Source organism: Gymnoscopelus microlampas (genome assembly GCF_963454915.1).
Source record: "Gymnoscopelus microlampas genome assembly, chromosome: 4".
NCBI classification, from domain to species: Eukaryota; Metazoa; Chordata; class Actinopteri; order Myctophiformes; family Myctophidae; genus Gymnoscopelus; species Gymnoscopelus microlampas.
The window spans coordinates 18,520,892-18,534,273 of NC_139941.1; the positions used below are offsets into that span (position 1 = coordinate 18,520,892).

Genomic DNA, 13,382 nt, shown 5'->3' on the forward strand with positions numbered 1-13,382 from the left:
GTGTACTTCTATAACTAGCAATTAATGGTGTACGATTTTGTGTTACTTTACTTAGCTAATTGCTATGCTTGCAAAAGTGAAAGGTGGGCAAAACCGTGGCTCCAGAAAAGTGAACGCCTCTGCTGCCCTCCTGTGGTTGAAACGCTGGCCATGTTGAGGTCTTCCACCAGCCTCCAGACAGACAGACAGACACACCACTGGTTACATTGTTACGTTGCTGCTGCCCGTCCGTTCACTTCACGACAACATTTTGTCTTCCGTGATCAAAACCGGGGAACCTACGCTTCTCCAAAACGCATGCAATCGTGGATTAATTTGGCAGCAGGATAGAAGACACCCGTCACCGTGTATGTAAGATAGTCTACTTTATTATTATCCACACATTGTTGCAGTTTCCCGACCAAATGTGATAACGTTGGGCTACTATCACGGTTCCACAAGGGAAGATATATATGCAAGGGGCGAGTCAGGTTTTAAAACATGTTTTAAAGCCAGTGCTTTGATAACAAATGTGGGCGATCGGTTGTGTTCGGCGGCTGAGAGTTAGAAAAGGAGATGAGAAAAAAAAATACAGTTTTAGGCTATAATTTGATAGACACCTGCGCTGCTGCGCAAAAGATCCACGAACGAGCATTCGTTTTCTTTAGTGGAATAAAAGGAGTAGTAGTAGTGTTGGTGCCAAACCAAACCCGTGTTCTGGTGACTACGTGAGGCTTCTCAGGGAACCGTGATCAGTGTTTCCCCTCTATTTGCATCTAACCATGGTGCACCACCCACAGCTTCAATTTGAGCTCCACAGTTCAAATGTTCTGTAAATCATTATTATTATTTTATTTTTTACAATGGAAGATGGCTCCATCTTAGATGCCTTTACTATTTGTGTCATCATTTTATAATAAAAGCATCATTATTTTTCATAAATATTGAGACAATTCATATTTTAAGTAGACATAGTTTAAATATGAATTGTAACAACTTACAAATATGAACTGCTACAACTTCATCCTAGGGCAGGGGTTTTCAACCAGTGGTCCGGGGACCACCAGTGGTCCTTGAGGGGGTTCCAGGGGGTCCCCAGCCAAATTAATAGTTAGCAACCGAATTGACCCTTATGTCTGTAACTCTGAGAGTGTACAAATGGAACCAAATGGACCCGTTAAATGAACACTGATGATGGTGGTGATACAGTGTAGATTGGGACCCCCAAGAAATCTAAATGGTTGAGTCCCTGGCAATTGGGGTCCCTGGGCTAATATTTGTCAATTTGGCGGTCCTTGATGCGAAAAAGGTTGAAAACCACTGTCCTAGGGGGAAACACTGGTGATCCATTACCAACCAATATGCAGCGAGAGAGACGTGCTTATAATGATCACAGCTTTTCAAATAAGAGCACAAGCACATCATGGCATCAGGTAACATAAGCTCTGTCTTTGTAAAGCAGAGGAGAGAGAGAGAAAATCAATTATAGGAGTCGTGACGTCACGTAGCCAAAAGGTGCAGGTTCACCGCTCTCAGTGGTGGAAAAAGTACTCTTTTTTTTTTTACTTAAGTAAAAGTATCAATACCGCAATGTAGAAATACTTTATTACAAGTTAAAGTCCGGAATAAAACATTTACTCGAGGGATTGATTGATTGGATACTTTATTAACAGTTTGCAAAGACAAGCACAGTGAAGTACAGATCAATAGGTTTGTTAAGAGGATTTTAAACCCCAAAAAGCACTATGACTTGTAAAAGTACAAAAGTACTCGTTATGCTGAATGTCCCTTTTCACAAGTTTTCAAATGTAAAATATTTTGAAAATAGCATCTACAAGCTCACTGCAATGCATTGTGAGCTTGTAGATCGGCTATTTTCAAATTGCCGAAATGTATAGGGCTGAGGTGGTTAATGAAGGTTTTGTGATAATAATCTAAATCTGCAAAGTAACTACTATCTAAAGCTGTCAAATAATTGTAGTGGAGACGTGGAGTAAACATTTGCCTCTGACATATAGTGGAGCAGAAGTAAAAGTATTGAAAATTGGAAAAAATGAAGAAAGTAAAAATACCTCAAAATTGTACTTAAGTACAGTACTTGAGTAAATGTACTTAGTTACTTTACACCACTGTGCTCTGCATACTACTGTATGTGGGAGTTGTGTTCTAAATGATAGTTCTGTCTGCATTTCCCCCTTTTCTTTCGTTTTAAAAAGCTCCAAGTATGAGGAAGACAGTCAGTAAACCTGTCCAGAGGCTGACAGGGATGGCCCTGTTGTGAGGAGGAGGTCAGTGGCTTTGGAACAAGCGTCCCTGGAGCAGGAAACGCCGCGACAATATGACCATTTTCAACCAACAAAATGTTGAGGAATTTTACGAAATTGGAAATGAGCTCGGGAGGTAAGTTTTGCATTGACACTTACAATGTCAGTGGTTCTTAAAACGTTTTTAGTTCTTTTTTATTAAGGACCCTCTTAAGTTTGGTATGCATTAGACCACCAACCCCCATAACTCTGAGTGTACAAAGGAGACAAACGTGTACACTGTCAGAGTTACAAACCTTTAAGTGTCTATTTGGTTCCTATAACTATCAATCAAAATTATTGATAGTGGTGATGGATAGCTGGAGTGAGACCCCCTGGACTCAACGACTGGGGGGTCATTGAGGTGGCCTAGGCTAACTGGGCTTAAAGCCTATAACAGGGTAGCATTTTCCACACTATGACAGCATGGACAGTATGAGCACAATGCCTTTGGCTTTGTCACCGGTTAGAAGGCTACTGAGTGCCATATAAACGTCCTCTTTATTTGCGATGGTAGAAGACTAATGATGAGTTTTCAATTCAGATGGCTTTTATGTGAAATGTAATTAAATGTAAATTATGGTCCTTGTGCAACGGTATATACAGTAATGTCGGTGCCCTCAATGTATGCAAAAGGCTTTTGGATGCAGTTCATTTAACAAATGCCTACACGCGTGCACACACACACACACACACACACACACACACACACACACACACACACACACACACACACACACACACACACACACACACACACACACACACACACACACAGTCACACACAGTCACACACACACTCATATGGTATTTGCATGGAAGCGTTCATAGACACACATGCACATTTGCTTACACATGAGTAAACATGCATGGGTCATCATCAACACTTGCACATGCAGGCTCACACATTCTCGCACTCATACACACATACATTTACACAGACACAAATACGTTTGCTTGCACACTTGTGCAGTCTGCATGGGCCAACACGCACAGTCGCGCACATACTCATCCCACACAGTGAGATATGCCTGACTGGCGTTGATTGATGTTCTCATTGTCAGTGAGGCTAGTGTTGGTTATTGCAGTGGTTCTTAAAGTGTGGTCCAGGCACCCACAGGCGTCCCTGAGAGGGTTTCCAGGCGGTCCCCAGAAAAATAAGTTAATACAGCATCAAGAACTGTTTAACCACTTAAACCACAATTGCATCGGCTATTTCAAAATAGCCGATCTACAAGCTCACAACGCGTCGAAATGCGATTAAAAATAGCAGATCTACAAGCTCATAGCGTGGCACCGAGTGCCGCGCTACGAGCTTGTAGATCTGCTATTTTTGAAAAATGATGAAAATGTGTGCAAATCTTTGAATATATATATATTGTTTTAAAGCGAACATTTTTAACTAAAATCTTTGCTTCTGGGGGTCCCTGGAACAAAATATTTTGAGATTAAGGTCCGCGGCCAAATAAATATAATTTTGGGGGTCTTTGACATGAAAAGGTTTGAGCACTGCACCACTGATCTAGAAACATACAGTATGTTTTTCAGAAAACTGTTAGGATTTAGAAGTCATTTGTAGAATCGGCTTCAGGTCTTAATGGGTTAACAAAGAAATCTTGTATGGCCACATACATATTAATTTGTGGGTCCTACCTTGACATGAAAAACTTGGAGAACCACTAGCTGCTCTGCCCTCTGTTTTTTAGGAGGAAGACGCAGACTGAATCTTTCTGCTCCATTAGGATTCATATCGTTACCGATGTGTGGAATTTTGAAATAACCTCCTTGTTATTTCAATAGATCAATGTTATTGCTCAGGAGAAGGTATGCATTATGCAATACCTTGTGAACTTGTAGGTGTGTTATTTTAGCAACGGCATACTTAATCACGCCTGTAATTACATGCTCAAAATAGGAACACCAGGTTGAAAGTGGTTAACCAATGAACAGTATCAGAGCATTAGAGTACTCACAATGACTCCATTATAACCATTGGAACAGTTTTTTTTTCTTTCTTTTTTCTTGAGAATTAATGGTTTTGGACATACAAGGTATCCACCAGACAGTGACGACGATATACTAGTGAGGCCTGCCTTCAGTTCGTCCAGTTCATGTTTGGTGCAAGGTGCCCATTTGCAGAGGGATGAAAGATGTTGAGAGATGGAAGGGGTTAAAAAATATGGACTCTGCTGTCGTGATTACTTTTTTTAGTGCCATTAGCGCATGCAGTGGAAGACAGGTGTGCATAAATGACGGATAGCTCTTACATGTGGCAAATCCCATTAACACCATGTGCAGAACAGAGTTGGTGAGATGAACGAGGCAATGTGCTTGACAGATGATATGTAGGCTACGATGCATCAGGCAAGCTCTGCCGTGAGAGCAGAACCCCAGACGCTTACAATGTAAAATCCTGAATGTTCTCAAACTGACTGAGGAAGATTTCCTCATGTCTGAAATAAAGCTATTTTTGCTGAAACAACAACAACGGATTAAAAAAAAATTGTAGGATAAGGATGAAGCGTGGTCTCAAAAATGCACTACTTTTCTGCAGTATTTAAAATAAGATTTGGTTATTTGAACATTATAAAGCATTTATATTGTTTGTTCAATGAGGTTTGGTCTAGATCAAATGTATCTTTGTTGTTGCTGTTTAATTAGTGACATGTTCCCTTAATGTTAGACTAGTCGTGTGTAGTCTGTTACAAAATCATCATTTAAACGTCAGTGCATTTGGTCGCTACTCACTGCATACTTCCCTACTTGTAAGGGTCCATTTATTCACACTCAGACTTAATTTAACACTCAGGATTGTACCAGGAGGAACTGGAGGCTCTTGCCGTCTCCCATGTAGATAAAGACTTAAAGTACAGTGGTGTTTTACCTACAGCGCTACAGTGTATGGTGGTATTATACAATGTGATTTATACTATGGTGGCATCATGCAATGGGAGAAGTGAGCTGCTTCTCAAATGACTGCTGAAAACATTGAAATGGAACTCCAGAAAGACTCTCTGATATGAAGGCAATAAGGCATGTACCCCATTCCTGGGATAGTCAACCAATTGTGTTCTATTCTCTGGGGGCTGTCTTGCTGCAGGTATGCAGCTTCTCAGTTCAGCACTCAACTTTCTGCGCTAAGGGGCACAGCTGAATTTGGTAGTGGCTTCATTCAGCTGCACCGGTAATAGAGAAGGTTGGGGAGCCGTGTCTAATGGTATTGAATTACTGCCTGGAAGCAAAGTAGATGGCTACGCGAGTGCGATAGGTCTTGTTTGGAACTTGTTCCAGTCTGGGTCGATTGCCCACTGCAGTCTTGCTCAGGAGGAGACTAGAGATTCTTCGTTGGGTTGGGAATGATAATCATGATATGTGTTTTAGCAGCTCATATACTGTAGACTATGGCATTCTTTCAGTCTGGTGACGATGAATTGTTCTGCATCAGTCTATAAAGATTGGAGGGCCCAAACAATCATCCTCTCTCAGCTATTTCTCATGGCTTTTAAAGCATTGTTTTAATTTTTAAATTGCAGTCAAAAAATATTAACCAATAAAGCCTAAAAATCGCCCCAGTTTGCTCATTTGAGTGCTTGGTCTGACATTGGAACTAGAGGAAAGGTCATGTGTTCACCTAAATCAATAGGTTTCTGCTACATCTCAGGACTATGAATATTCACGTTTTTGTACGACTAAGGATTTTTGAGATACACTTAATTGAAAATGGAAATTTTGGTCTGATGGTGGTGCTAGAGAAAAGGTCACAGCGTCACTAAAATCAATACATTTCTTCCTCTTGGGAGCATGAAAGTGCACAGCACATTTCATGGCAATCCATTTGTTACTTTTAGAGATATGTTGGTCACAGACAGACAGTGGTGAAAATATAATCTTCTTGACAGAGGTAATAATATACTAGAGCAGGGCTCTTCAACAGGGGGTCCGGGACCCCTAGGGGGTCCTCAGAGTAACTACAGGGGGGCCGCCAAATCGTGTGATAGGGACTTTTTTTTTACACTAACCACTTGAACCCTATCATCCCTATTCTGAGGGGAACATGAGCCAAAAATAACAGGTCCATAGTAGTAGATCGGCTATTTTTGGCAAAGAGGTTTGGTGCAGAGGGAAAAAAGAGCAGACGAAGTACAGAGTCAACTGTCAAGTTTACAAAGTACAGAAGGTTTAAGTGGTTAAATGTCTGAAAACACGCATGAATACAGTATGTAGTGGGGGTCCCTGCTTCATCTCTCACTCAGCTAGGGGGTCCTTGGCCTGAAAAACATTGAAGACCCCTGTACTAGAGATTAGAGACTTTAATGGGAGAGAGGCGAGGTTGAGCTGGTTTTGACATCTGCGGAGGGGGGATGAGGTATTGGGAGAAGGATGCTGAAGATGGAGCTGCCAGGCAAGAGGAGAAGAGGAAGGCCAAAGCTGAGGTTTATGGATGCGGTGAGAGAGGACATGCAGGTCGCTGATGTGACTTAGGAACAGAACCTGATGTTATCAATTATTATATATTTAAGAAAATCTATTGAATCTGAACATTTTTTTCTCCTGTTGCACAGTATAGGGAAGGGTGGATGAAAGTACAACACAAGTTCAATGTTAATTTGGCACATGTTACAGAGTACATAACATGTTGTGAAACTGCTGGATGTCAGCTTAAATTGAACACCATGCTGCTCAGAGTAAATGTTTTGCAACATATAGTAAATGCCATGCCCTTTCTGTGTAGGTAAGTGTTGATTCTAAAGTTGATACTCTTAACTCACCTGTATATAAAACAGGTGGGGTTGATCAAGGGACCAAGGGACTGTTTATGAGGAAAGTCGGTGAGCCTATGTGTTCATTGGCTAGATTACAGTGCTGTGACCTGCTCTGTAATTTCTTAGAAAGAGAGCCTTTTGATCTGACTGTATTCCAGTCTTGACTCTGTCTGGAATTGGAATGAAGCCCATTTGGTTTGGCAGAGTGGGAATTGACCCAAGCGGCGGTGAGTTAAGCCTCTCACTGACGCCAAGTCTGCTTTGGAATGCTTGATTTCACCAAAACCTGGTTTAACCACTTAAACCCCAGCATCCATATTGTGGGGAAAGCTTTCATTGAAAATGGCGTTGATCGGCTAATTTCAGCGAAAGCTTTCCCCACAATAACAGAAAAAATTGAAAAGACACTTTTATAGAGCCCTGAGGAACTCCGGTCAACCATATAGGGTTTAAGTGGTTAACTAAGCGGCCAACCCCTGTTCCTGAAACCCCTCTGAAACACACAGTATTTGTTTGTTGTTGTTGTTGTTGCAGTCATAAAGATCACAGTGTATTTGACGCAAGCCCTGGCCATAGAGGTTCAAGGTTAACTACTATGTTATGCCTTCGCATTAGCGTCAGTGGTTGATTCATAAGGCCTTGACCTTTTAGTCCTCACTCACAGGCTTATCTCTCTCAAGCTGGTCTGAGGAGTGCAGATGTGGGATAACCTCCCGGCTCTTTAAACTCTTGCAGAGTGACACACCGAGGCCAATGCTGACAGTCGAGGTAACAACAGAGCGGTGAATTCAATTGTAGAAGTCATAATGGCTCTTAACCTCTGGAGCTGCTGTGAAAAATGTGCACGTTTCACTGTAAATGTGAGTTCAGTTCCCTGAAGTGCCGCATATAGTAGCACTGCTAGTCTCCTTTCCTCTAATAAGCAAAAAAGGCAAAAACACTGACGGCATCGGCTCACGGACGATTTTGTCTCTCTATAAGTGCTTCACGGAATGCCTGAAAATGTCCACTTTATGTTCGTGGATCAGAGGAAATCATCAAAGGACACTTGAGCATTGGATTCCAGGCGAAGCTCATCGGTGATGCCTCTCAGGCTAGAGGCACCTCTTTCTGGGGAACCCTTTAGAGGCATTAACCCATTAAGACAGGGAACACATCTGTATAACCACTTTAACCATTATTTTATACTTTGGCTATTCAAAAATAGCAGATAAACAAGCTCTACTTTGGCTATTCAAAAATAGCAGATAAACAAGCTCATAGCGCTATGAGCTAGCTTGTAGATCTGCTATTTTTTTTAAATCGTGAACCTTTGTGCAAATCATTGAATATATATATATTCAATGATTATATATATAAGCAAACCTTTTTACATACGTTTTAAAAATCCCCAGAAGCAAAGATTTGAGTTACAAATGTTCGATTTTCATGATTTTTCAAAAAATAGCAGCTCTACAAGCTCATAGTGCGGCACTCTATGTGCTTGTATATCTGCTATTTTTGAAAAATGATAGATGCTTTCCCGGTCTTAATGGGTTACGATGTCTTGAGTGGGTCCTAGACTGAGTAGTGTCATGTAGCCACTAGCCAGAGGATCACAGGTGAGGACGAAAGCCAAAGTGGAACTAGTCATAAATATTGTTGTTTTTTTCCAAGACATGTTGGAGCTTTTTACAGAGCATCTTCTCTTCTTAACCACTTGAACCCCAGCTTCCCTATTCTGGGGGGACCGTTCATCAAAAATAGCACAATGTTGTGAGCTTGTAGATTTGCTATTTTTTGCGAAGAGATTTGGTGTAGGCGGAAAAAAACGGTCCAAATGCAGTTGTAACTCAGGTCCGTTTTACTGAGTCTAGAGGGTTTAAGTGGTTAAGTAGAACATTTTAAATACTGATAATTTGTTTTAGTCACACCCTAGCACCCTCTAATGCCTTGCATAAACTACATGTAGACCACTTTGCAGCTGGTGACCTACATCCCACTGGTGTTTGGGGGGACCTGGACCCAGTGCCTTGCCCCTCCACCCAGGAGAGGCAGCCTAGCCACATCCTACCAGAGATTGTACTTGTCTGTTGGTGTTGTCACAAGTACACAACATGGTGTTTGAATGTAGTCGTTAGCAATACTTTCTCTTATTGTTGCCTGTTTTATTTTTTGTAAGCTGTTTGTGTTCTTTGGTTAGTTAGTTACATGAGCCGGGAAAAGAAGACTCCCTTACACTTTACTGCATATGCCTTTTTGGTCAAGACGTGGATGCTCACGCAGCCAGAAGGAGACCCGGGTTCAAATCCAAATGGTAACATCTAGGTGCATTGTTACATCATATACTCAGGGCAAAGCTGAGAGTGGACTGTATGTGCCAGGAATGCAACCAGGCGGTCAATTCAAAACAATAGTGACAGGGAGGCAACGTTATGTTTACCTGACCACCTAATGAATCATTTATGATCCATCACATGACAGTGCTGCACGCTAAAAATAGCAGATATGCAATCTATATCTGCTATTTTTGGCATACGACAAAGTGTAATTTTCTTTTTAACAAGGTTGAGTTTTTGAGCTAGAATTTCTTTCTTGTGGTCTGTGAAAAAGCAAACAGACTCCTCTTGTTGCAGTTTGCTGGAAAGTACGAAAAAAGAAAGAAAAGAAAATATACCTCCATTAAGGCAATCCTCAAGGAGTATGATTTTCCAGAATTCATCTGCACAGTCAATGGAGGATAATTGGAATCCTGCCAACTGTGTTAGCGGGTGAATAGCAGGAGTGTGTGTGTCTGTGTGCGTGCGTGCGTGCGTGCGTGTGTGTGTGTGTGTGTGTGTGTGTGTGTGTGTGCGCGCGCGCGCGCGTGTGTGTGTGTGCGCACGTTTTGAGGGTGGGGGGTGTGTACTGCTGACAAGCCATTGTGGTCAATGAAGAGAGAACTGTGGTCAGTCAAGCATGCAAACTGAGAGGCTGTGATAGCAAGAGGAAAGCCAAGTTTCCCTCGTCCTTTCTCTTGGTAGGTCATCACATGTCACCCTGCATACTCTGCATAGCTATGCTGAGTGTGTCGAGAATCCGATCTTCACCCCTACAAACCACAATTGACAAAACATCAGCTCACTGTTGAGTCACCACAATACCTAATACTTGCACACATAAACAGAACACAGTGCAATAATATATTTTCTGTCAGTGATGAAGACTTAAAAAAATATTCATAACTTAAGACTAGGTTTGTGATGAACCACAATGTCTTTAATGCTCATTCAGTCTCCCTCTGAGCTGTAACTACATTTTTTTCAATATATCAACATATCGACAGTTGACACAAACAATCGGTCAACAACAATAGGTTGTTGATAATCAAATTAGTCTAATTGACCACTTCACCCTGTATTATACTTTGTTGTATGATGGTGGTGTTCAGAAATAGTGAAAATAGCTGATCTATAAGCTCACTATGCATTGCGATGTGACGCGTTGTAAGCTTGTAGATCTGCTATTTTCACTATAATAAAAAACAAAAACTTTAATTCATGGCAAAAGTTTGAAATATTCCTGATAAGGATTTGAATCCAGGCCTTGCACAGGTTTATTTTAAGTGAGGGTTAGCGTTGGGGTTAAGGTTACATAAGCACTGGAATGCACCTCCTCTGCCGTCTCACCTGCGTCTGAAAGGTTCTCGCCCTTTCAACTGTCATTTCAGAGGCACTGACAGCAGAGACAGAGGGTTGAGTGTCAAGTTGTCGCTAATGTTTTTTTCAAAACCTACAAAACCAGTCCGTGTGCCTTCCAGCACCCACTGCGGTCGTGATGACAGAGGTTAACCACCTCGAAACCAGCTGAATGTCAGTTTCAGCACGCATATGGGGGCCCGGGCTAAGAACACAGAGCGAGAAAATGAAGCAGGAGATGACAGATGGACCAGCTGATGCCCACCACCACAACCACCACCAGTCTCGCTGACAGCTACCACCGTCTTGTCTCTTGAGTCTTGCACAGCTTGTGCTTCTGTTTGTGTCTGATATCGTCGCTGTCGGATAGAAGCTGTCTATCTCCATATTTCTGTCATAAAATGAACACTATATTTTGTACGGTACTTTGTCATTTGACAGTGTCTCACAAAAGTAGCAAAAGTAGTTTCTATTTATTTTTTATGTTCAGCTATAATGACATGCCCACAAATGGGGACTCCAGGTTGACAGTGATTAAGTCTGTCTCTCAGTTTTATAAATATTTAACCAATGACAAATATAACACGAGCTTAACTACATTGGATCCTTTGGAACACAGGGTATTTTTTCCATTAACTGAAAAGTAACGGTTTTGGACATACTTGGTTTCTGCCCAACAGCAACGATATCCAAATTAGCTTAAACAAATCCTTTCTCTTTCTCTTTATATCTCTTCCAACTCTCTCCTCTTTGTCTGCCTCGATTGTGCCAGCTGTCTGTCAGTGTTAAACAACTTTCAGACTACTCTACCAAAACCTGTTCTCACTGAACCAGTTTACACAGTACGACCCAATGTCAACCTCGAACCCGAGTCATTATCCCATTAAGACTTGGGACACATCTGTGTCATTTTTAGATTTGAGCTAAAAAGCATTATTTTACACTTTGGCTATTCAAAAATAGCAGATATACAAGCTCATAGCGCAGCACCGAGTGCCGCGCTATGAGCTTGTAGATATGCATTTTTTGAAAAATGTAGAAGATTTGTGCAAATCTTTGAATATATATATTTTTAATGCAAACATTTTAAACTCAAATCTTTGCTTCTGGGGGTCCCTGGAACAAAATATTTTGAGATGGAGGTCTGCGGCCAAATACATATCATTTCGGGGTCCTTGACATGAAAAAGTTTCAGAACCACTGACATAGCAACATACGTTTTTTTCAAAAAACTGTTAGGATTTAGAAGACATTTTGTAGAATCCGAACCTCAGGCCTTAATGGGCTAATTTTGCAAGTTACCAATGAAATGTATATGAGCAGAGAGATTATTGCTACTACTGTTCCAAGAATTCCAAGAATAGATGGCATCATTGTGCTGTACTTCCTCAACTCATCCTATTGTTCCACGTGTCACTCCACCAGTCTCTCCTCAGTTGTTGCTGCGTAGCTATCTAATTGATTCTCTTTAAGGATAAGTCACTGTAAGGCTAGCTGTTCCCATGGTCTGATGGGATGTCAGCGGCGGGTCATGACCTTGCGGTTCACCAGATGGCATACTTTTCTCTTATCGCTAAGCTGAAGATTGTAAAGGAGAACTGCTCTAGAATGTCTAGATGCCGAATTTAAGCTTTTCCTGAGAGTTTGGTTTGTTATACCTCTTACCTCCAGTTACAATGTGTCCACTGTTGCCTTTAAGCTGGGGGAGGTGAGTGACATTCCAGTGACATGCTGAATGGCCTTTCCCTGTGAGTACAGACGAGTGCAAACACTGGATACCTGCTCTTATTGTGGCTTTCTTTCCCCAGTCATGAGTGTGTCACTGCTGTAGCTCATACATAGTTAGACGCTGCAACCACTCCAATGTGCCGATCTTTCCTCTTAAAGGACAATACTGGTGTCAATACATGTACGTTTACTAGAAGGATAAACCCCTTAAGATCATGAATCAACTCATTTTCGAGGGGGGGCCTTAACAGAAAATACAATACACGAAACAATACAACAGAAATACATCCATACAACACAGATAAAAGCTCTCTCAGCCCTAGCCACTCCCACGCCCCCTTATTACCCCCAACATGCATACAGTAAATGCGGCATGTGTACACATACATACCCATTCAAAGCTATATACAAATAAAGACGTGCTGTACACGCACCTGCACATCAGAGACACATTTCCATAATTATGTCAAGTACAATTCTCAAAAACAATTAGACGCAAGAGCAGAACGTTGAAGGTAAGTAAAAAAGAGATGCTCTAAAGCAGTGGATCTCAACCAGTGGTCCTTGAGGGGGTACCAGGGGGTCCCCAGCAAAATGAGTTAACATAGTGTCACAATCATTTTGACCGCTTAGCTTTGGCACCGAGTGCCGCACTTTGAGCTTGTAGATCTGCTATTTTTGAAAAATCTTGAAAATGTGTGCATATCTTTGAATATATATATTTTTAAGTGAACATTTTTAACTAAAATCTTTGCTTCTGGGGGGTCCCTGGCACAACATTTTCAGATGGGGGTCCGCAGCCAAATGTATATCAATTTAGGGTGTCATGAAAAAGGTTGAAAACCAATGCTTTAAGACATGGATGTAGGTAATGGAGCTAAATAAACAGGATAGGTTGTTCCAGTCAGATGGAGCTATGTATTTGAAGGCACATTGGCCATGGCCAATGTCTT

General features: G+C 41.5%; 1 protein-coding gene across 2 annotated transcripts in view; it reads left to right on the forward strand.

Annotated features, from left to right (window-relative positions):
- Window positions 1–202: 202 nt before the first annotated feature.
- dapk1 (death-associated protein kinase 1) overlaps window positions 203–13,382 on the forward strand; it is an 87,727-nt gene continuing 74,547 nt past the window's right edge. Inside the window, exons 1-2 of one of the 2 annotated variants that reach the window (XM_084056181.1) lie at window positions 203–351; window positions 2,196–2,379. In XM_084056181.1, coding sequence (XP_083912307.1) covers window positions 2,318–2,379 — 62 coding nt within the window. In that variant the 5' untranslated portion in view covers window positions 203–351; window positions 2,196–2,317. The remainder of the gene's footprint in view (window positions 352–2,195; window positions 2,380–13,382) is intronic. The other variant, XM_084056182.1, reaches the window with a different exon arrangement.